General features: G+C 39.3%; 1 protein-coding gene across 25 annotated transcripts in view; it reads left to right on the top strand.

Annotated features, from left to right (window-relative positions):
* The window catches only part of ABI3BP (ABI family member 3 binding protein), a 295,082-nt gene that overhangs the window by 178,028 nt on the left and 97,602 nt on the right, over positions 1–19,452 (top strand). For 20 of the 25 annotated variants that reach the window (XM_054044959.1, XM_054045001.1, XM_054045113.1 and 17 more), the window contains 11 exons: positions 973–1,047; positions 4,504–4,599; positions 8,951–9,031; positions 10,468–10,542; positions 11,477–11,551; positions 13,072–13,119; positions 13,639–13,713; positions 15,516–15,563; positions 16,019–16,093; positions 17,124–17,198; positions 18,295–18,369. In XM_054044959.1, the coding sequence (XP_053900934.1) occupies positions 973–1,047; positions 4,504–4,599; positions 8,951–9,031; positions 10,468–10,542; positions 11,477–11,551; positions 13,072–13,119; positions 13,639–13,713; positions 15,516–15,563; positions 16,019–16,093; positions 17,124–17,198; positions 18,295–18,369 (798 nt within the window). The remainder of the gene's footprint in view (positions 1–972; positions 1,048–4,503; positions 4,600–8,950; positions 9,032–10,467; positions 10,543–11,476; positions 11,552–13,071; positions 13,120–13,638; positions 13,714–15,515; positions 15,564–16,018; positions 16,094–17,123; positions 17,199–18,294; positions 18,370–19,452) is intronic. The other 5 variants (XM_054044984.1, XM_054045057.1, XM_054045035.1 and 2 more) reach the window with 5 other exon arrangements.

Raw genomic sequence — 19,452 nt, 5'->3', positions numbered from 1 at the left:
GATACACTTTGTCTCTCCAGTCTCAGCACTACCTTTGGTCACAAGGACAAGGTCACCAGGAGGTCCCATGACAGCTTCATGCCAAAGATGGTCTCAGATTACCACCTATCTCAATGTATTTTCCTTCCTGTGTTCTTCCCCAGGCCCCATAGGGATCACATCTCCATATTCAAAATATAAAAAGGACATTCTGGTTTTACATGGAAAAGACTGAGCTGTTTAAAAGTTCTAATGGGTTGTTTTTAGCCTAGGGGAGAGATGTCAGGGAGAACTTGTTACCAAACAGAGTGTTTCACCCTGGGATTAGGAGCTGTATAGAGCATTATTGCAACCAAGTACCCCTTGTTTAAAGACTTATGATAGCCACCATGGCATCCATGATGTGCCTTATATGGGTTCCCCTGGTGGAAATTTACAAAGTAGCAACTTGGAGTTTGGTGCACACTTCCACCAGACAGTACTCGTTGGATTTAGCATTGCGCTTTGATGTCCAGTTTGGGAGAGCAGATTACAGGCAACATTTATCTAAGAATTTGCCCACCATCATCATGTTTGCTAATCTGCCACAAGTGGGAATATGCAGAGGCCCTCAAAGGAGAAAAGAGAGGTTACTTTGCAGTAATTTTTGTTCTTTGTGTATTCACACTACCCAACCACCTTCCCTTCTACCTCAGAGTTCTGTATAACATTAGGTCTCCGGTTTAGGAAAAGGAATTGAGGCATCTGGCTGGGTGGATGCACTTCTTTATATAGAGTAGGGTGATGCCATCACCCTCACTTGAGCTATCACATGAACATACACCACAGTGGATGTGGTTTTCCAAGGCTGTTCTCCAGCTCAGTGCCAGGGGTTCCACATCCCATGATTGTGAATGTACAGATGTGACTCCCAAAGAGCCACAGTTACTGGTAAGTACTCTCTCCTTTCCTCAAAACTTTAGGATTACAATCTCCCCTCTTTCTTCCTTTCAGCACCCAGTAAAACAAAACGAATTCCTTCCAAACCTAAAGTCTCTCTCCATCCAGAAGAACCCAAGACAAAACTGGGTAATTACAGTATGTTCTGCTATTATCATTTTGTTCCATATTGTTTGAACCATGCTGACTCATGACTACTTTTTTTTTTTTTTTTGGACACGTGTCCATGGAAACTGTAGAAATCTGTTAGCATCATAAGCAGTCTTGCAAACTAAATCCTTTTTCTCCCACCCTTTATTTTGCTCTATTTTGCTTTGTTAGAATAACTACAGTGTTATTACATGGATCAGATTCTGACCAAATAAAGTAGCTAATTAATAAATAAGGAGAAAAAACTCTGAACACTGTCCCATTAAACTACAGGTTGGTAAACAGTGTTTAAAATAAAGATTTATGAATAGTTTCAGGTAGAAAAGCATCAAGTATGGCAAACTTTAACTATTATTATTTATAAGTTTGTAGATAACTGCCTCATCTTCATGAGTATGTTTGCAAATCTTGAAAGCTTCGTCAATTTCAAAAGGAAAGATCACTTGTCCAAAAAATCATAGTTGGAATGCATTATTCAGTATTCCTTCCTGTTTTAAAAGGTTTTTCATCTATTCAGGAAGGAGAAGCTGTGCCATGAGACATAAGTGATAAACCAAATGCTGCATAGAATCAAAAGAGAGCGTCAGCAAATGACTCAAAGTGTGATAGTTTGGATAAATAAAAGTATTCAATGAATACCTAGAAATAGTGAATACATTTGAAGAAAATGAAGATGGGTTAAAGAACAACTCGTGAATCAAAAAAGGGGCTACATTTTTAAAGAATATTATTCATAATAAATAAATCCACCAGCTCTATCTTTAAGTCCCTTTCTTTTTCAACAGTTTTGAAACTCTGTCCCTTGGGTAGGATGCTCAGTGGTTCTCGACTGTTGTAGGGTGTTTGGATGAGTGACGTGTGCCTTAGAAGTAGAACACACAGATCAATAGATAGGTCTGCTCTGTAGTTTTCATTCCTTTCCTTTCCTTTCACCTATTTAAAAAGAAAACGATCATTTTTTATTTATCCATTTATTTGTTTTCTAGCACCATAGATGGCTGGGTACTGTTCAGCCCCTGTCCCAAAGAGCTCTCAATTTAATCTAAGAAAAGTGGATCAACCATAAGGGGGGGGGGACATATGTATGAATCAGTACTTGAGCAAGATGCATAGTAACAAAAATATTTTAGCCCCTTAATTTATAACTGGACAGTATTAAACTATGATGTGTTTGAAATTGTATGTAAAGATTCATGGCAAATTTGGCATTGGCGAGAATTGGAGAAATTCTAGCTGTGATAAAACTGAAGCGTGTGTACACACACACACACACACACACACACACACACAGTTTAACTGGGATGATAACAACTAATGCAGGATCTGAAATGAGGAGTTTTCAGGTGGCCTGAAACAGACTTAGATTTCTTCCAATTATATTCTCTAGCTAACAATTTCAGTCAGTTTAGTACTGGATTTGTAACTAATGAGGGTAAAAGATAATCTACTCTAACAGCAAAGTGGGAAGTGGAAGTAGGAAACCATACCCAGTTATTGAGACTGATTAAATCTACAGTGAGGGTAAAACCCTGGAGCCATTAAAGTCAGTGGTACCAGGATTTCATCTTGACGGTTCATTCATTGAGGACATGATCCTGCACTATTGAAGGCAACAGGAGCCCTTGCTTTCAGTGGGCCCAGGATCAGTATGCCACTTTTCTCTTTTGCTAGGTTTAACCTGATTGTTGTTTTGCAGCATATTAAGTAATACTTTCTATTTTGAGGTATTTACATGAGTTATCTTTATCTTGACATCATTATTATTTTGGTAGAAAATTCTCCTTTCTCTTATAGAAATGAATCACAAGGTTTGAATCAGAATTTTGCATTTTGTCTTCTACAGTATAACTTGTCACTTTCGTATTTGAATTCCCTAAATAGTTAGTTTTTTTGGGAATGAGACAGGGTTTAAAGTTTCAGTAAGACTGAGAAGATGGTCTGAGAAAGACTCAGAAAAAGTAACAAGACACATTCCCTTTAAATAGATGTTAAATGTGATAACGTGCTGTGGGAGTGAAGGGGGACAGTGGGCCAGGATTTGGGGAGCTCTCTCCATGCTGCAGAGCCAGGCTCCACGTTGGCTTACTGTGTATCCCCATGCTAGTGAGTGTGTGGGGTGGAACAGTGGTAAGATGGATGAGAAGCGGGGATTGGGCCAGTGACTCCTGTACTGTGCAGTGTGAGAGGCTTAGGCCAGACGGCTATAGGAGAGTGGGAAAAGGCAGGTATATTAGCCCCAGGATAAGCAGGTCCCTTTTCCCCTGGTAATTGAACAGGGGTTACTCCAGATTAATTAGGACACCTGGAGCCAATCAAGGGCCTGCCAGAACCTGTTGAAAGCCTCCCCTCCAGTCAGATAGGTGCACGCAATAGGAGCTGTGGGGAGCAGTCGTGCTACTGGGAGACCTCACAGGTACAGAGGTGGAGAGCAAGGGAACCCTGCCCAACAGGGCATACAGCCCTTCTGGGCCCCAGAGGTTTGCGTGGAAGAGACCTGCTAGAGGGGAGTTACTGAACTGGGTATCTAGCCTGCCATCACTACGCCCAAAGGAGCTACCAGAGACTAAGAGGCTCCCCTCCCACTCCCTTGTCAGGAAGGCCGGGAGAAACACTTGCTCAGACAAGGTGGGGAAAATTCCCCAGGGAGAGAGGAATCACACATCCCGCCGCTAAGAGGAAGTGCAGAACCCACCAAGGCGGAGAAGGAGCTCTGCCACAGCAGGTGTACAGAAAGGAACAGTAGCTGCTGCAGAATGATGTAACTTATACTCAGACTCCTGGGCTAAATGATTACTCTCCATCCAGGTCCCCATGCCGAGTCTGGCTATTCAGCTTGGTGAGGTGGAAGGAGGATTTAGTCCTACAGTGTTTTAATCTAGTTTGCGACCGACATATTCCTTTTGGCTGGCTTCAAATATTCAGAACTAAACTAATTGAAGGGAAGCAAAACAAATGTGTTAGTTGTAAAATATATACTAAAAAGGGCCTGAAAGAGAAAAGTTTGGTTTTGCTTGTCCCATCAGTGTCCTGCAGAGCTTGCCATCCTGCTCCATTTGAAGAAATTTTTGACAGTAAATGATCGAACCCTGTTACATTAAAGCATTGGTTCCCAAATATTTTTGGCTATTATAAAGAGATCAGCTGTGTGTTAGCCCACAATGCACTTAAGCTGTTCCAGACTGAAAATCTACAGAGGCACAAGATGCGGCGGGTGGGTGGGTGGGGAACGTATTGTTCATATTTGAACAATACGTGGGCATCAGCAATGGACAAAAACCTTCCCAAAAGCATCACTGTTAAGATAGGGTTTGAGTCATCCTGTAGAGTATTTGTCCCAAAATCTTGATGTCCAAGTATGCATATCAGACACTGGGCAGCAGTTTAAAAGGTATAGATCTGTCTTCATCTCTCTCAAGATAATGTCCTTTACTCCAGCAGCAACCAGGAAACCTGTTCCGGTGCCAGTCACTAATAAGATTTCTTCTATTACTGCTACTACTAAGACTCTTGAACATCCGAAATCTACAATGGGTAATGATATTAATCTTCTTCCTTAGTGAATTGTCAGCTCTTCACTTTTCCTTTTCATCAAGGAGGAATTTTTCATCTTCTAAAAGGGCATTTCATGCTTCCATATTCATAACTAATCACTGAATTTCACTTTGCTTTTAGATACGAGTTGGTTTGGTGCTACCATCTCCTCTTCTGCTGTTCATCTTTCCTTTTGCTTTTCTTTGTAGGAATTTGGTTTCATTGTACTGAAGCTGTGACTTGGGAAATGATCATGAAGAAATCCCATCCTGTGTTCATATGTGCCCAGGATGTGTCCAAGAGCTTTTTCTTGTACTTGTTAAGGGTGAAATCTTATTCCCATTTAAACCAGTGGCAGAAATCCCATTGACTGCAGTGGCAGCAATATTGAATCCTAAATGATTAATAAAAATAGTCCTCAGTACCTCAGATTAGGCAACAGTGACATGTCATAATGAGTAATGAACAAATTAAGTGCAAGAATCATAAAACCAAGCTGAGCAATTCTGATACTTTACCCAAGAAGGAGTCGATTTTCCTTTAGTTGACTGGAGACCTCATTCATGACAGTTACGCAATAAAGATGAAATTCACTGTTGTGCAAAAGATCCACACAAGGCCTTATGTATCTCTCAAGTTCCACTAAAATCCTTGTACTAGGGTTTAAGTGCTACTTGAATTATATATAGACCTGGTGCAGGCCCTCTGGACAGGGGTGTATTTTCCCAGTGGAAGCATAATCATATCCTAGTGCATTATAGGTTTCATTTGTGTGCAGGCCTGGAATAAAACTTACAACAAGATACAAATGTATCTGAACCAATTCAGATCCAGACTTCAAAGACCAGAAAGTTTGCAGGTTGTCCGGGCTTGTATTTTTAATTGCTTTCTTGAGGTCTAGTTGTGAAATTCCAATCCAGTTCTGGGTTTGGATTCAAAACCTCCCAAGATTCTGGGGACATTCAGACCTTTATATATAGAGAGAGTTCAGCTCTGATATTTGGCTTGGGATCTGGATTTGGATTCAGAATTTCAGTTCAGGCCTATTTCTATTCTAATTTCAGTTTAACAAATTAAACATCTTGCAGGAATTAAACAGAGGTGATATTGGGGTTTTATTTCCCAAGTAATAATGCTGTCATCATGTCAAGGCTCTATACATCAAAATGTCCCAAGTGCCACTTGTGACAACAATTGCAGCAATATAAGAATGACGTAGTTAGTTTTGGGATAGATAATACTTAGTGCTTTACATATTTAAGCCATTTTACAAACATTAATGAAGATGTGTGCCCTGTGTATCCTGTGATTTCTCAGCTTTGGTGTTCGCTGCAGAATCTACCCCAGGCAGTAGATTCTGTAGAATCTAACCTTTCATTACATTAATGAAATTTGTTTCTAGCCTTTGTGGCTTTGAAGAAAATCTTGGAAAAATTATGAGAACGTAAAACCAATGCCATGTTATCTTACTGAGGTCCTGCTTATATTGGAAATATTTAAGGTGTAGCAACAATGGTGCAAACTGCCAGTGTAGATGTGTTACACTGGGTGCAGGATGCATTTTACATTGACATAGCATAGCTACTTCAGGGTCTGCACTGATACAGATATTCCCAATATAGACAGGTCCTTAGTCTGCAGACACCCTAAAACAACAACTCTGAGAGGTGCAGACTACCCAGTTTGCCGTGCTAGGCAATGACTGGAACTTGAATATGATAACTTAAATGGCTACTAGAAGAACAGGAGTACTTGTGGCACCTTAGAGACTAACAAATTTATTAGAGCATAAGCTTTCGTGGACTACAGCCCACTTCTTCGGATGCATATAGAATGGAACATATATTGAGGAGATATATATACATACATACAGAGAGCATAAACAGGTGGGAGTTGTCTTACCAACTCTGAGAGGCCAATTAATTAAGAGGAAAAAAAAAAAAACTTTTGAAGTGATAATCAAGCTAGCCCAGTACAGACAGTTTGATAAGAAGTGTGAGAATACTTACAAGGGGAGATAGATTCAATGTTTGTAATGGCTCAGCCATTCCCAGTCCTTATTCAAACCGGAGTTGATTGTGTCTAGTTTGCATATCAATTCTAGCTCAGCAGTCTCTCGTTGGAGTCTGTTTTTGAAGTTTTTCTGTTGTAATATAGCCACCCGCAGGTCTGTCACTGAATGACCAGACAGGTTAAAGTGTTCTCCCACTGTTTTTTGAGTATTTTGATTCCTGATGTCAGATTTGTGTCCATTAATTCTTTTGCGTAGAGACTGTCCGGTTTGGCCAATGTACATGGCAGAGGGGCATTGCTGGCACATGATGGCATATATCACATTGGTAGATGTGCAGGTGAACGAGCCCCTGATGGTATGGCTGATGTGATTAGGTCCTATGATGATGTCACTTGAATAGATATGTGGACAGAGTTGGCATCGGGGTTTGTTACAAGGATAGGTTCCTGGGTTAGTGGTTTTGTTCAGTGATGTGTGGTTGCTGGTGAGTATTTGCTTTAGGTTGGGGGGTTGTCTGTAAGCGAGGACAGGTCTGTCTCCCAAGATCTGTGAGAGTAAAGGATCATCTTTCAGGATAGGTTGTAGATCTCTGATGATGCGCTGGAGAGGTTTTAGTTGGGGGCTGAAGGTGACAGCTAGTGGTGTTCTGTTATTTTCTTTGTTGGGCCTGTCTTGTAGGAGGTGACTTCTGGGTACTCGTCTGGCTCTGTCAATCTGTTTTTTCACTTCAGCAGGTGGGTATTGTAGTTTTAAGAATGCATGATAGAGATCTTGTAGGTGCTTGTCTCTATCCGAGGGATTGGAGCAAATGCGGTTATATCTTAGAGCTTGGCTGTAGACAATGGATCGTGTGGTGTGTCCTGGATGGAAGCTGGAGGCATGTAGGTAAGTGTAGCGGTCAGTAGGTTTCCGGTATAGGGTGGTATTTATGTGACCATCGCTTATTAGCACAGTAGTGTCCAGGAAATGGACCGCTTGTGTGGATTGATCTAGGCTGAGGTTGATGGTGGGATGGAAATTATTGAAATCATGGTGAAATTCCTCAAGGGCTTCTTTTCCATGGGTCCAGATGATGAAGATGTCATCAATGTAGCGCAAGTAGAGTAGGGGCGTTAGGGGACGAGAGCTAAGTCAGCGTTGTTCTAAGTCAGCCATAAAAATGTTGGCATATTGTGGGGCCATGCGGGTACCCATAGCAGTGCCGCTGACTTGAAGGTATATATTGTCCCCAAATGTGAAATAGTTGTGGGTGAGGACAAAATCACAAAGTTCAGCCACCAGGTTAGCTGTGACATTATCAGGGATACTGTTCCTGATAGCTTGTAGTCCATCTTTGTGTGGAATATTGGTGTAGAGGGCTTCTACGTCCATAGTGGCCAGGATGGTGTTTTCTGGAAGATCACCGATGGATTGTAGTTTCCTCAGGAAGTCAGTGGTGTCTCGAAGATAGCTGGGAGTGCTGGTAGCGTAGGGTCTGAGGAGAGAGTCTACATAACCAGACAAGCCTGATGTTAGGGTGCCAATGCCTGAGATGATGGGGCGTCCAGGATATCCAGGTTTATGGATCTTGGGTAGCAAATAGAATACCCCTGGTCGGGGTTCTAGGCATGTGTCTGTACAGATTAAATGGCTACTGTAACTATTTCACTGATGTTCATTTAGTAGAAACATCCGACTAATGTGCTCATCACACAATCACAAACTGCCTCCCATGCTTCCACTGCTGCCAGAGGCCCTAATTGCCACCTACCCAGTTGCCAAAATTTCCAGCTTCCTACCTGGCATTGTCAGTAGCAATGTCTTTGGTGTATCAAAAGTGTGGACTGCCTAAAATTTGAATTTAATCTCAAAATAAATAACTCGGCAACTTCTCTACTGACTGTATTAGTCTTTTTCATATTGAATTCATTAAACCCATCAATTCTGTAATTTAAAAGAAGTTCCTGCAAAATTTCCTGTCTGCAACACCAGAGTGCCGCAGAATCCGGGAACTTTGCCACAAAATTTAGGTCCAGCTTACCACAAGAGTACAGGACTTGGATGAAGAGAGTGTTGATTGGTTGGTGGCAAGATAAGTTTATAATAGAGATGGGAATTCCTTGTTTTGGCAGAGGGCTAGGCATTCCTGCTGTTTTTGTCTAGCTACTCTAAACATTTAACTGCAATACTTCCCTCTCACCTTTATTTAAAAAAAACATGCATGTTAACTACAGTCTGATTTTTGGAATCTTTTAAGTTATTGTTGCTCCAGAGTAGTCTTCAAGTTGATGCTTTCTGTGGTCTGAATAATGATGCATGCAGTAATTCAGTTATGAACTGGGCTTTTTTTTCTTTCAGTTTCATATGAACCACAACACATTCCTTCCAAACCTAAAGCATCTGCCAGTGCCATGCCAGAAATGCCACATAGCAAACCTGGTACAGTAACTATTTTTCTGTAATTCACTACTTGAACTTGGAGTAACCTTTTAGCCAAACTCAGTGGCATTGCTGCAAAGAGGTTAACCTGGATTTTGGGCACATGTGAAAATGAGTTTGTTTTGAGTCATTTAGTGGTTGCCCAACTATCCTAAAGTTTTAAAGGTGTACATTTTATAACATATATGTCATGTTAAAACCTGATTCTTTTGAACAAGAAATAATTGTGCTTAAAGATTTCAGCAAGCCTACTTTTATTAAGCATATACACATTTAAAATCATATTTAAAAGACAGCAAGCATTGAAACACAATTTCTGTAATGAGAATTGTACATTCCATATACAGAACATTACTCCATTTTCAAATTTAGGGTTCCAACTAGTTTTCTGGATGTTGCAAAATTTGCTACAGAAACTAAGCTTCTGTTTAAAATAACGATTCTAGTAATGTGGAAAGCTTGAATGTAATTAGCCGGAGATGTAAATGAGTATTTATTGAATTTATAGCACTGGGGAATATGCACTTAATGGAATTCTTAGTATGAATTTATGTGTGTGTGTGTGTGTGTGTGTGTGTGTGTGTGTTTAAAGTAAACACAAATTCTCACATCCAGACTAAGAGAGCGCTGTCTGTTGCACTACATCTTTGCAACGTCAGGTCTCATTGGAAGTATTCTTCTTTTAAAACTGCCTGTCTTTAACTGTGCAGATTATGTTCAAGGAAGCACATTGATCTATTTTTAAAAGAAACCTCTGCTGTCTAAAACCACTCTCAGCAAAGTGCTTAGGCATGGATTTAAGTCCATGCCTATTCAACAAAGCACTTACATTCCTGCTTAAGTGCTTTGCTGACTCAGGGCTTAATAGTCTTCACTTAAATTCATTTTTATTCTAACAGCAAAAAGTCCAGCCACTCCAGAAGCTATATGTAAAATTTCTTCTAATGACCTTGAGTGGCCCAAGGCAACAGTTTTTTTCTTTAAAGACCTTAAAGACTAACAGATTTATTTGGGCATAAGCTTTCGTGGGTAAAAAACCTCACTTCTTCAGATGCATGGAGTGAAAGTTACAGATGCAGACATTATATAATGACACATGACATTTTGTCTTTACATTTTATGATAGGTACCTTGCTTTTAGCTTCCAATTTAGAAACTATAATTTTGCTCCAGAAGATCATCTTATCCCAACTCTTCGATGGTTTCTGTGAGCAAAGAGCTTATCTGCTACTTTTAGTCTCAAGTCCAATAAGCTTCTGTTGTTAAACCTGCATTGCAATTTTCTACTTAGTGGGTTGTTGATATTAATTATAGTTTTCCAGTTTTGCATTGTAGTGCTGTTTCTTCACTGCAGGCATATGGTGTTTTGGGGATAAACACACTTTTACACCCTAATGTTTAAATGCTGATAGTTATAAACCAAATTTTTGTTTCAGAATCCAGTGAAATACATTTTACACCTTTGAAGCCCAAATCATCTACTGAACCTAAAATGCCTCAATCTAAACCTGGTAAATATCTTTATTTTTGAAATGTGGTACATTGAGGCTCAATATTACCCTAGTTAAGTGCAAAATATCAACTGTAGTGGCTCAGGAGACTGTACTTTTCTTACAGTGCACCTTGTACAGAAATTGCAGATAAAGGCGCCAATTTTACTGTCTAGGATCTATGTCAGAAGGACTACATTTTTATGTTGTCTACCCCTGGCCTAGAGTATATAACAAGCAAATTAAATCCGACAGTTATTCACCATTCTTTCTAGTGTCTGGCCATTTTTTTATAGGAAAAAATAATGATCTGTAATGTTTTAGTTCCCATAGTGGTGGTGTTTAGTTCTCAGCAAGATTACCACCACCAATAGAAGACTCAGAAATGCCAATTTTCAATCAAAAGCATTTCAAATATAGATTATGGTTATATCTATGACAAGAAATTATTTTCATTACATGAATTTTTAGAAGACCATGTGAGGAAAATTGATACAACTTTCTTTTAAGATTAAGAGCCAAATTCTGCCTTCAAATACGTGAATCCATTTCTTATTGCAGTCATTGGGAACACCACCGGCTTATCTGAGGGCAGAATTTAGCCGCTGATTTACTGTTCTGGTCACCTCAGGGCTCGATTCAACACACTCGCACTTATGGGAGTAGTCCTTAGGCTCACAAATATAGCCATTGAAGTCAACTTCTATAATTAAGCATTTGCAGGGGGTTTCCCCATTGTCAGAAGCTCTCAAATTGCCTTACTACACAAGAGTATTTCTTACCCCTTTCAGAGTCACGGTCATTGCTGAATACAATATATGCCAACTTAATTGAATTTTTGTTGTCAGCAACATTGCAGGTATCACTTCTTATGGCTTAAACATGGTGCCAGAGTCAGGCTGTGACTCCTTAAGACGTTTAGAAATGTGGGGGTTTTTTTCTTTGTTTTTTTCAGCTCCAACTGAAATACAGTTCATTCCTTCCAAACCTAACACGTCCCCAGAGCCAGAACTACCACATCCAAAACCTGGTAATTACCTGTTCATGCAACTGGTTCTAACAAAACCCCATTGATTTAATGTGCTTCCTTTACTTTGCTGTCAGGAGTTTGTTATAGACTCTGTCGTCTGATACTTGAAGGTTGTGACTATTTGAAGGTTGGTAAAATTTGCTAAAGGTTGAGAGGAATTATTTATTGCTCCTGTGATATAAGTAGGATTAATAGGCTATAACTAGAGCCAACTGAATAATTCGTAGCAAATGATCTGTAGTAAATTGTTTGTTTCTTTTTTAATTTATTCAAAATTAGTTCCCGTTTTGCAGTATTTTTTCCTATTCTGTGGATTGATCATGATCAGTTTGCTAGGAATACTTGATACTCAGTGTTTGGAATTTGAGATGGTTTGATTAATGGTTATTGGTCACAAATCTCCTGGTGTTTCTGATTGGATGACTGTACTTCTTGTAGTCCCCGATTCAGTAAAGCTTTATAAATACATGCTTAACTTCAACCACATGACTAGCCACTGGTGGAAGACTGAATTTCTTGAGGATAGAAGTAGTAGATTAGCAGAATTAGGAAATTTTACAGTCTTTGCCTTTCTGAGCCACACAACTTTGCCAAAGACTTCATTCCCAAATAAATAAATTAAATTAAATTAGTCTAGTGTAAGGCACATTATTTATGTGGAGAGTTTAAATCTAATTTTATCTCATTTCACTCACGTAATATATTTGTGTATACATACATGGATGTTTGGTAGTTGCAAATAATTTCCTTTTGGGTCTGATTTGATTGTTTAATTGCCTCTACTCTAAACCTTGGGGGTGTAGGAGCATGGGAAACGTGTCATCTTGTTGAGTCACACAGTGTACTACCCCATACTGGATTATACCACTTCCCATGAATGTGCAAACTGAACACTTGTTTCTGTGAAATTCCATGCAGTGAGATACAATAGCTTGAATGTTTGCAGAAAGCAAATACAAAAGAGGTATATGCACTGCTAAAGTTTTTTATTTTATTTTATCTTATTGCTGTATTCTTCCAGCTGCAGGTAAAAAAAAAAGAAAGGGAAAATTTAACATGAATATCAGGGAAGGCTTGCTGAGAATGAGATGTATTAGATAGTAGAATAGTCTACTAAAGAAAGTGGTGGAAGCACAATGGCTTGGGACTTTTAAAATTAGACTGGTTAATGCACTATAGAGTATTGTATTAACTGCGAGATGAAATGGATGACCTCTTAGATCTCTTCTATCTCTAACTTCTTTGATTCTTTGATTTTTACTATCTCAAAATTGAGAGTTTGTTTCATCCAGTTCATTCAATTTATTTATGGTAATGGTGTCTTCAAAGTTAATTGACCGCAATTTCTAAAAGTCAGAATAAGATATCCAAGGGTAATTTTGATTATACATGGCATTAGCACAGACCAGATTAGCATAATCTTTTACTTATTGCTTACCTAGGAAGTAGCTTTGACCATTTGAAAGAGTGTTCCATGCTTAGATTCTCATGCTGTTTCTGTTGTTTTGTTTCTGATGCAGTCCTGGAACACATTACACTTAGAATTGAACCACCAAGGTCAACAATAGGTAAAGAAATGTGTTTAGTGACCAGTCATGTTTGTTTTTCTTCTCTTCACAGAAAACCACGTTGTAGTTGTCATCTCATGTCACCAGTTTCTTTCCTTAAAATTCCTCTTTTTTTCTTAGATATGTCTGTCATTTGGCACTAAAGGCTTTTTAGGAATTTTGTTTACTACACAGGTGTATTATCTCCTTTTTAAGGCAATAAGACTGTCAGTTCTGAAACATCTTTATCATAGTCATGTCTGTCTGCGCTTGCAACTTACTTTCCAACTTTTTTTTAAGATGGGCTTCAAAATGAGCAGGAATTTCATTTCCCTGCTTAAACAAATCTAGATACACTCATAATGCTGTATTTTTCTTTAAATTCCTTTGTACACCTGACTTTGTCTTCCCTGTTACCCGTAAAAGGATTTTGTTTCTCCATTGCAGGCTTGAAATGTGCCATGTCTGTGTGTTACACCTGGCATTAGACTCTGATTCCCGGATAATTTAATAATTTGTAACCCAGGTTCTCTCTTTCAGCTCCAAAAGAGACACGACGTGTTCCTTTGAAACCTAAAACATCACCCAAACCTCATGTGCCACAGACAAAACCTGGTAAATTATTTTCTGTGTCCTATTGAAGTTTATCTCTAAGCAGTTGTTTAATTATCGAAGTAATTTGAAATACACTCAGTATCATAGTGACAAGGTGCTGCTCTGCTGTAATGTGTTAGGTGTTTTGTTTGTTAGCCATTTATGGCAATAGCAGAAATTGACTAGCTTTTTATCATCATGCAGTAGGATAATAATAGCTCATGTTTAGACACATGCATGAGAATTAGAGTTACTCCTGATTTATAGTAGTGTAATTAAGAGGAAAATTTGACTCAATATTAAATAAAATCAAATTTTAAAAATGCATTAGTGTTCTGTGAGAGATGTTTTTGTATATTTCTTCAAACTCTGCTTTGCACTTTCAGAAAAGATGTTGCACAGCTTCTCTTGTATTTACCATTATTGTATGTCTTCTTCTTATTCTTTTCTTTAAGAGCTAGTAAATTACCAAACATATAACTAATATTTGTTTAACTGGATTCACAATATCAATACATTATCATTCAGTATTCCAAGACACTGTATTCAGGATTTATACAGACAATCAATTAACTTGATTTCAATGGGGATAGTGTAAACAAAAAAAAGTCAATAATTACTATACTGTGGTATCCAAAATACCACTCTGTTTTGTTACACTAGTAATTTTCTATTGACACCATTCTGTGCTAACTGTTGGTAAACATGGATGACTTACTGATGATCACTTTAATCAAAGTGCCCACCCAAATGTTTGGATAGATTCTTTGTGCTACGTTACCATTCTCAAAAACAATAATCACCATGTAGATAAGATCTCCTGGTATGAAAAATCTAACTCTTGCTGCTAAGTGATTTTTAAAATCATTGCAGCTGTTTGCAAAAGGCTGGCTTCAATCTCCAAGTTAAAACAAAACTCCTGATAAATTAGATACATAAGTTTTAATTGTATATTTTTCCCTTGTGGCCATTTTTCCGTTATTCTTATGTGAGTCTGATACTGAAAAACGGTGTATTAACTACCATCACAAAACTGAGATGTTTGTATTATCCTGTGTATGCACTTTAGAGTATGTTTCAGTTATTAATTCATCATAATTTCTACAAATATCAATAATATACTGAAAGTTATTTCTTAACTGACTTCTGTCAGTTTCAGCATTGTTTTCTGATTTTCTTGGGATTGCGTGCAAAGATCTCAAGAAACATTTTATATTTAACCTTTTTGAATACCACACATAACGAGCAGTTATGGTGAGGAGGGGAAGCCACTTTTTTTATGCCATTGCATTTCTGTGGAGTAGAATACTATTGTTTACATGTCTATGCAGTAAAACAATAAAAAATCCTGTTTTATGTTTAAATGAATACTGGAACAGGGTATAACTTCAGAGTGGCCTTTGATGTTTGTCTTGCACAATGCACAAATAATCACATATTTTAATAATATGGTACCCACAAGCAAGAGGCTCTGCAACACCAATTTTATATACAAGTTTCATATGAAAGGCACTTGTAAGGGAAGAGCTTCATACCACAGGCTCCAATTTCTGGGTATATGACTGAGATAAATTTCAATCATCTTTCTTTTTAAAGACCATTAAAAAAGATGGAAAAATTAGCCCACATTTAAGGGCTAGGTTCTGTCCTCAGCTGTTTAGATTTGTTAGAGCATAATGGTTTTTGAATATTGACTAATTGCTGACAGACAAATGAAAGCGTAGTTGTTATTTAGACATAAATAAAGTTTACTTTAAATAGAATTATTCTCTTCTATTTTGATTTTCATTGTTATTTTTATGTTTTATTTGTTTTTGATACAGCCCCGGAAGCAGCTACATTTAGAACTCAACAACCAAAGACACCATTAGGTAATGATGTTAACTATGGGGATGGTCATATTTCCTTTTCCTTCTCATTAGAGATGTAGGCATGGTAGGCTCTTGCTCAATGGGCTCATCTATCATCACTTTTCATGATTAAACAGTTTTTTTTTCCTTTGTCATTTTCATATCCACCTTTGCATATTTTCCTTTATAGGAATGTAGTTTAATTTGTTTGCTCTCTAGAGCATCCAGAAATACTCCATCTTTCTGAAGCCACATTTGTTTGTGTTTCCAATTTCTCTAATGTCCTTTGTTTTTTTCCTGGGCTCAAACTCAGTGAGTAATCCCACCCAGTTGATCTCAATACAGATACTGTCCAACAACACAACTTTTTCTTTGAAATTCCTTTGAACACCTGACTTTCATTCATGTTCAGGTGTACGTGGTGTCAGGCTCAGATTCCTGGATAATGATTTTAATGCTTGAGTTCTTTATTTCAGCTCCAAAAGAGGCACGGCGTGTTCCTTCCAAACCTAAAACATCACCGAGCCCAGATGTGCCACCAACCAAACCTGGTAAATACATCAGTGTTTTGTATCTCATACTGAGGTACTCCATGACTATTGTGACAGGGTCGGGCCAGATGGCTACAGGAGAGTGATCCTATTGGGATCCAGGCAATGGATCTTCCCCCCCACACTCTAAGGGGGGGATCCACAGGACCTGGAGACCAAAAAATTACAGGGGACATACAGGAGAGTGATAGAAGGCAGATATATTAGCCCCAGTTTAAGCAGGTCCCTTTTCCCTGGGTAAGGTAACAGAGGCAGTTTCAGAACAATCAGGAACTTGCTGGAACCAATTAAGGCAGACATGCTAATTAGGACACCTGGAGCCAATTAAGAAGCTGCTAGAATCAATTAAGACAGGCAGGCTAATCAGGGCATCTGGTTTTAAAAGGACCTCACTGCAGTCAGTGAGAGGCACGCAAGGAGCTGAGAGTGAGAGGGTGTGCTGCTGGAGGACTGAGGAGTACAAACGCTATCTGGCATCAGGAGGGAAGGTCCTGTGGTGAGGATACAGAAGATGTTGGGAGGAGGCAATGGGGAAGTAGCCCAGGGAGTTGTATCTGTCACACAGGTGTTACAGGAAACACTGTAGACAGTTGCTGTTCACAGGGCCCTGGGCTGGAACCTGGAGTAGAGCCCGGGCCTCGGTTCCTCCCATCCGCCCAACTCCCTATTGGATACAGGAGGAGTTGACCTGGACTATGGGTCCCACCAGAGGGGAAGGTCCCTGGCCTGTCCCCCAAGACACTAGGTGGGTCAGCAGAGACTGCGGGGATTGTTCTCCTTCCTTTTCCCCAATGCTGGCCAGTGATGAGGTTAGCTGAGTGAACGGCAGGTTTGAGCCACTAGCAAAAGTGGTCAAACTGAGGGCTACCATGAATGTCTGAGGCAAGCAAATCCGCCAGTAAGTGCAGGACTCACCAAGGCAGAGGAGGTACTTTGTCACACTATGTATACAGTCTTGTGTTGTGGCTGGTGTCAGACTGTGATGCTTGGGAAAGCTTTAACAACATATAAACCGGTTGTTTTCTTTCAGCTCCAAAAGAGGTGCGGCGTGTGCCTTCCAAACCTAAAACATCACCCATCCCAGATGTGCCACCAATCAAACCTGGTAAGTGCACCTTAATTTTATATTTCAGTGTTGTGCTACTTATGATTTTGCAACTTTTCTTCCATTAATTGTTGGCGTGCATGCGTGCGCGCACACACATTTGTGGCAATAGCAGAAGTCTATTACTATAACAATATTCGTTCCACAGCTGTCATGGAGCAAGATTGCCCTACCTGATATGTACACACGTTAATGAAATATAGAGTCATTTTTTTACAGCATTTTACTCAGTGCAGGGTTTTTTGTGCCCTTATGCAACAGAAGACTTTAGCCTTAATTTCTATAGGTTGGGAGAGAGATTGTTTATCTACTGTCTGGCGTCTGTAGTTTCAAGGGATTTGTTTATCTAGAGTCAAAAGACAAAGGTACCAAAAAAACCCTCCACTTTGCTCTTGTACATTGCTTTGCACCTGAAGGTGAATGGTGATTTCTGTTGCTTGTCTGGCAATATTTTTCTGCAAGGCTGGGTGAAGAGGGCAAATTTACAGAAAATGAAACAGACGAGGGCAGCACCAACAGGAAAAGGTAGAGACTGAGATCTTGTGTACCGGGTATGGCAATGCGCACACACCACGGGTGGTGTGATTTCTAAAGCGCACTAATGTGTTGCACATTAACTGGTCCATGTAGACCCTGCTGGTGCACATCAATAGGTGTTATGCTTTAATATATATTAAAGCACACTAGGGAACTTTGAGTGGTACCGGCAGGGTCTACGTAGACCACATAATGCACACGCATTAGAGTGCTTTAGAAATCCCCTCCCTTTTGTAGTGTGCATTTTCCCAGTTAGACAAGTCCTGAATCTTCAGCTGCACAAGAGCTCTGTTGGCTCTGAGAGTGGGAGGAACAAAGGTGTCACCCATCCTTCCACTGCCACAATCTGCAGAGCAGGCAGGGGTCACTTCAACCTCTGATCTCTTCTTTAATCTATGCTGTGTTGTAATGACAGACTATTAGCCATTATTAGCCTTGGTGAGGAATTGTCTGTTGGAATTATTTTCTGAAAGAAATTTAATTTTCCATGTGAAAAATCCAAATTAATGCTCCCTGGCAGCACATCTGTTTTAATGTATAACTCTGTGCATCCTTTCAGCCGCGAAAGAGAATCGACGTGTCCCATCTAAACCAAAAACATCACCCAGCCCAGACGTACCACAAACAAAATCTGGTAATTATATCATTGTTTTATATTCCTTAATGTCAAGGTTTTATTTTTAGCAATTGTACTTCAATTGACTGAATTTTTTTTAAACTAACATGTTAGCATAGTAGCATAGCAAGTCTCTACTTCTCAGCCATCAGCTTGTGAACATCCGGTATCTCACATTTTACACCTACAGATGAAAACTACAGAGATTTAATGACCATTTTTATCAGTAATGTTATGAAAATGTTTACATACACTTGTTAACATAGTTTAGGGAACCTATCAATTAAATTATGAGACTTATCTTTTCAAAGAGGTAAGAAACTCCACTTTTTTGAGTAACTACCTATTCATGGAAATCAAAATAAAAGTTACATTTCCTACCTGGAAAGTTGGAGCCCAGATGGTCACCCCTAAAGTTAGACTTTCCACTGATTCACTTCAGGCATGAATAAATCTGACAGACTTCTTGAAACAAAACTGAACTTGGAGGAAAATTAGATTTTTTTTTTCTCAGTGTTGTAGCCCTGTTGGTCCCAGGATAGGATATTAGAGAGACAAGGTGGGTGAGGTAATATCTTTTATTGGACCAATTTCTGTTGATGAAAGAGACAAGCTTTGGAGCTTACACAGAGCTCTTCTTCAGGTCTGAGAAATGTACTCAGAGTGTCACAGCTAAATACAAGGTGGAATTGTTTAGCATAAAAAGTTAACAGTGGCCCATTAACACCACTCCACTGAGAGGTCAGAGATACTGATTGTTTTATGAAAAGTGTTCAGTGTATTTGGGGTGATTACTGAGAGTGGAGTGGTTTTCTGGTTTCAGACACATAGTTGTTATTGGGACAGCTAGTGCACTGGATAAGGTACACCACATGTTGTGATAGGCATGTGTAGGACCTCTGGATTTGGAAAGGTGTGTTGTGGAAAGCACTGATCACCATAGCAGTAGAGAGATATCTTCAGATTTTGCATCTGTTTTTATGGCAGGGTCTTATGCTGCTTTTAATTAGTGTGTCCTTGTCTGTGGGGAGCTTGCATCTGATGATGAGCCTAGAGAGGTTGGGGGGTCATTTGAGCACCAAAAGAGGGGGTTCAGGAAAG

This window comes from Malaclemys terrapin, chromosome 1, assembly GCF_027887155.1.
Source record: "Malaclemys terrapin pileata isolate rMalTer1 chromosome 1, rMalTer1.hap1, whole genome shotgun sequence".
Taxonomy (NCBI): domain Eukaryota; kingdom Metazoa; phylum Chordata; order Testudines; family Emydidae; genus Malaclemys; species Malaclemys terrapin.
This window is presented reverse-complemented; position numbering and strand designations above follow the sequence as displayed.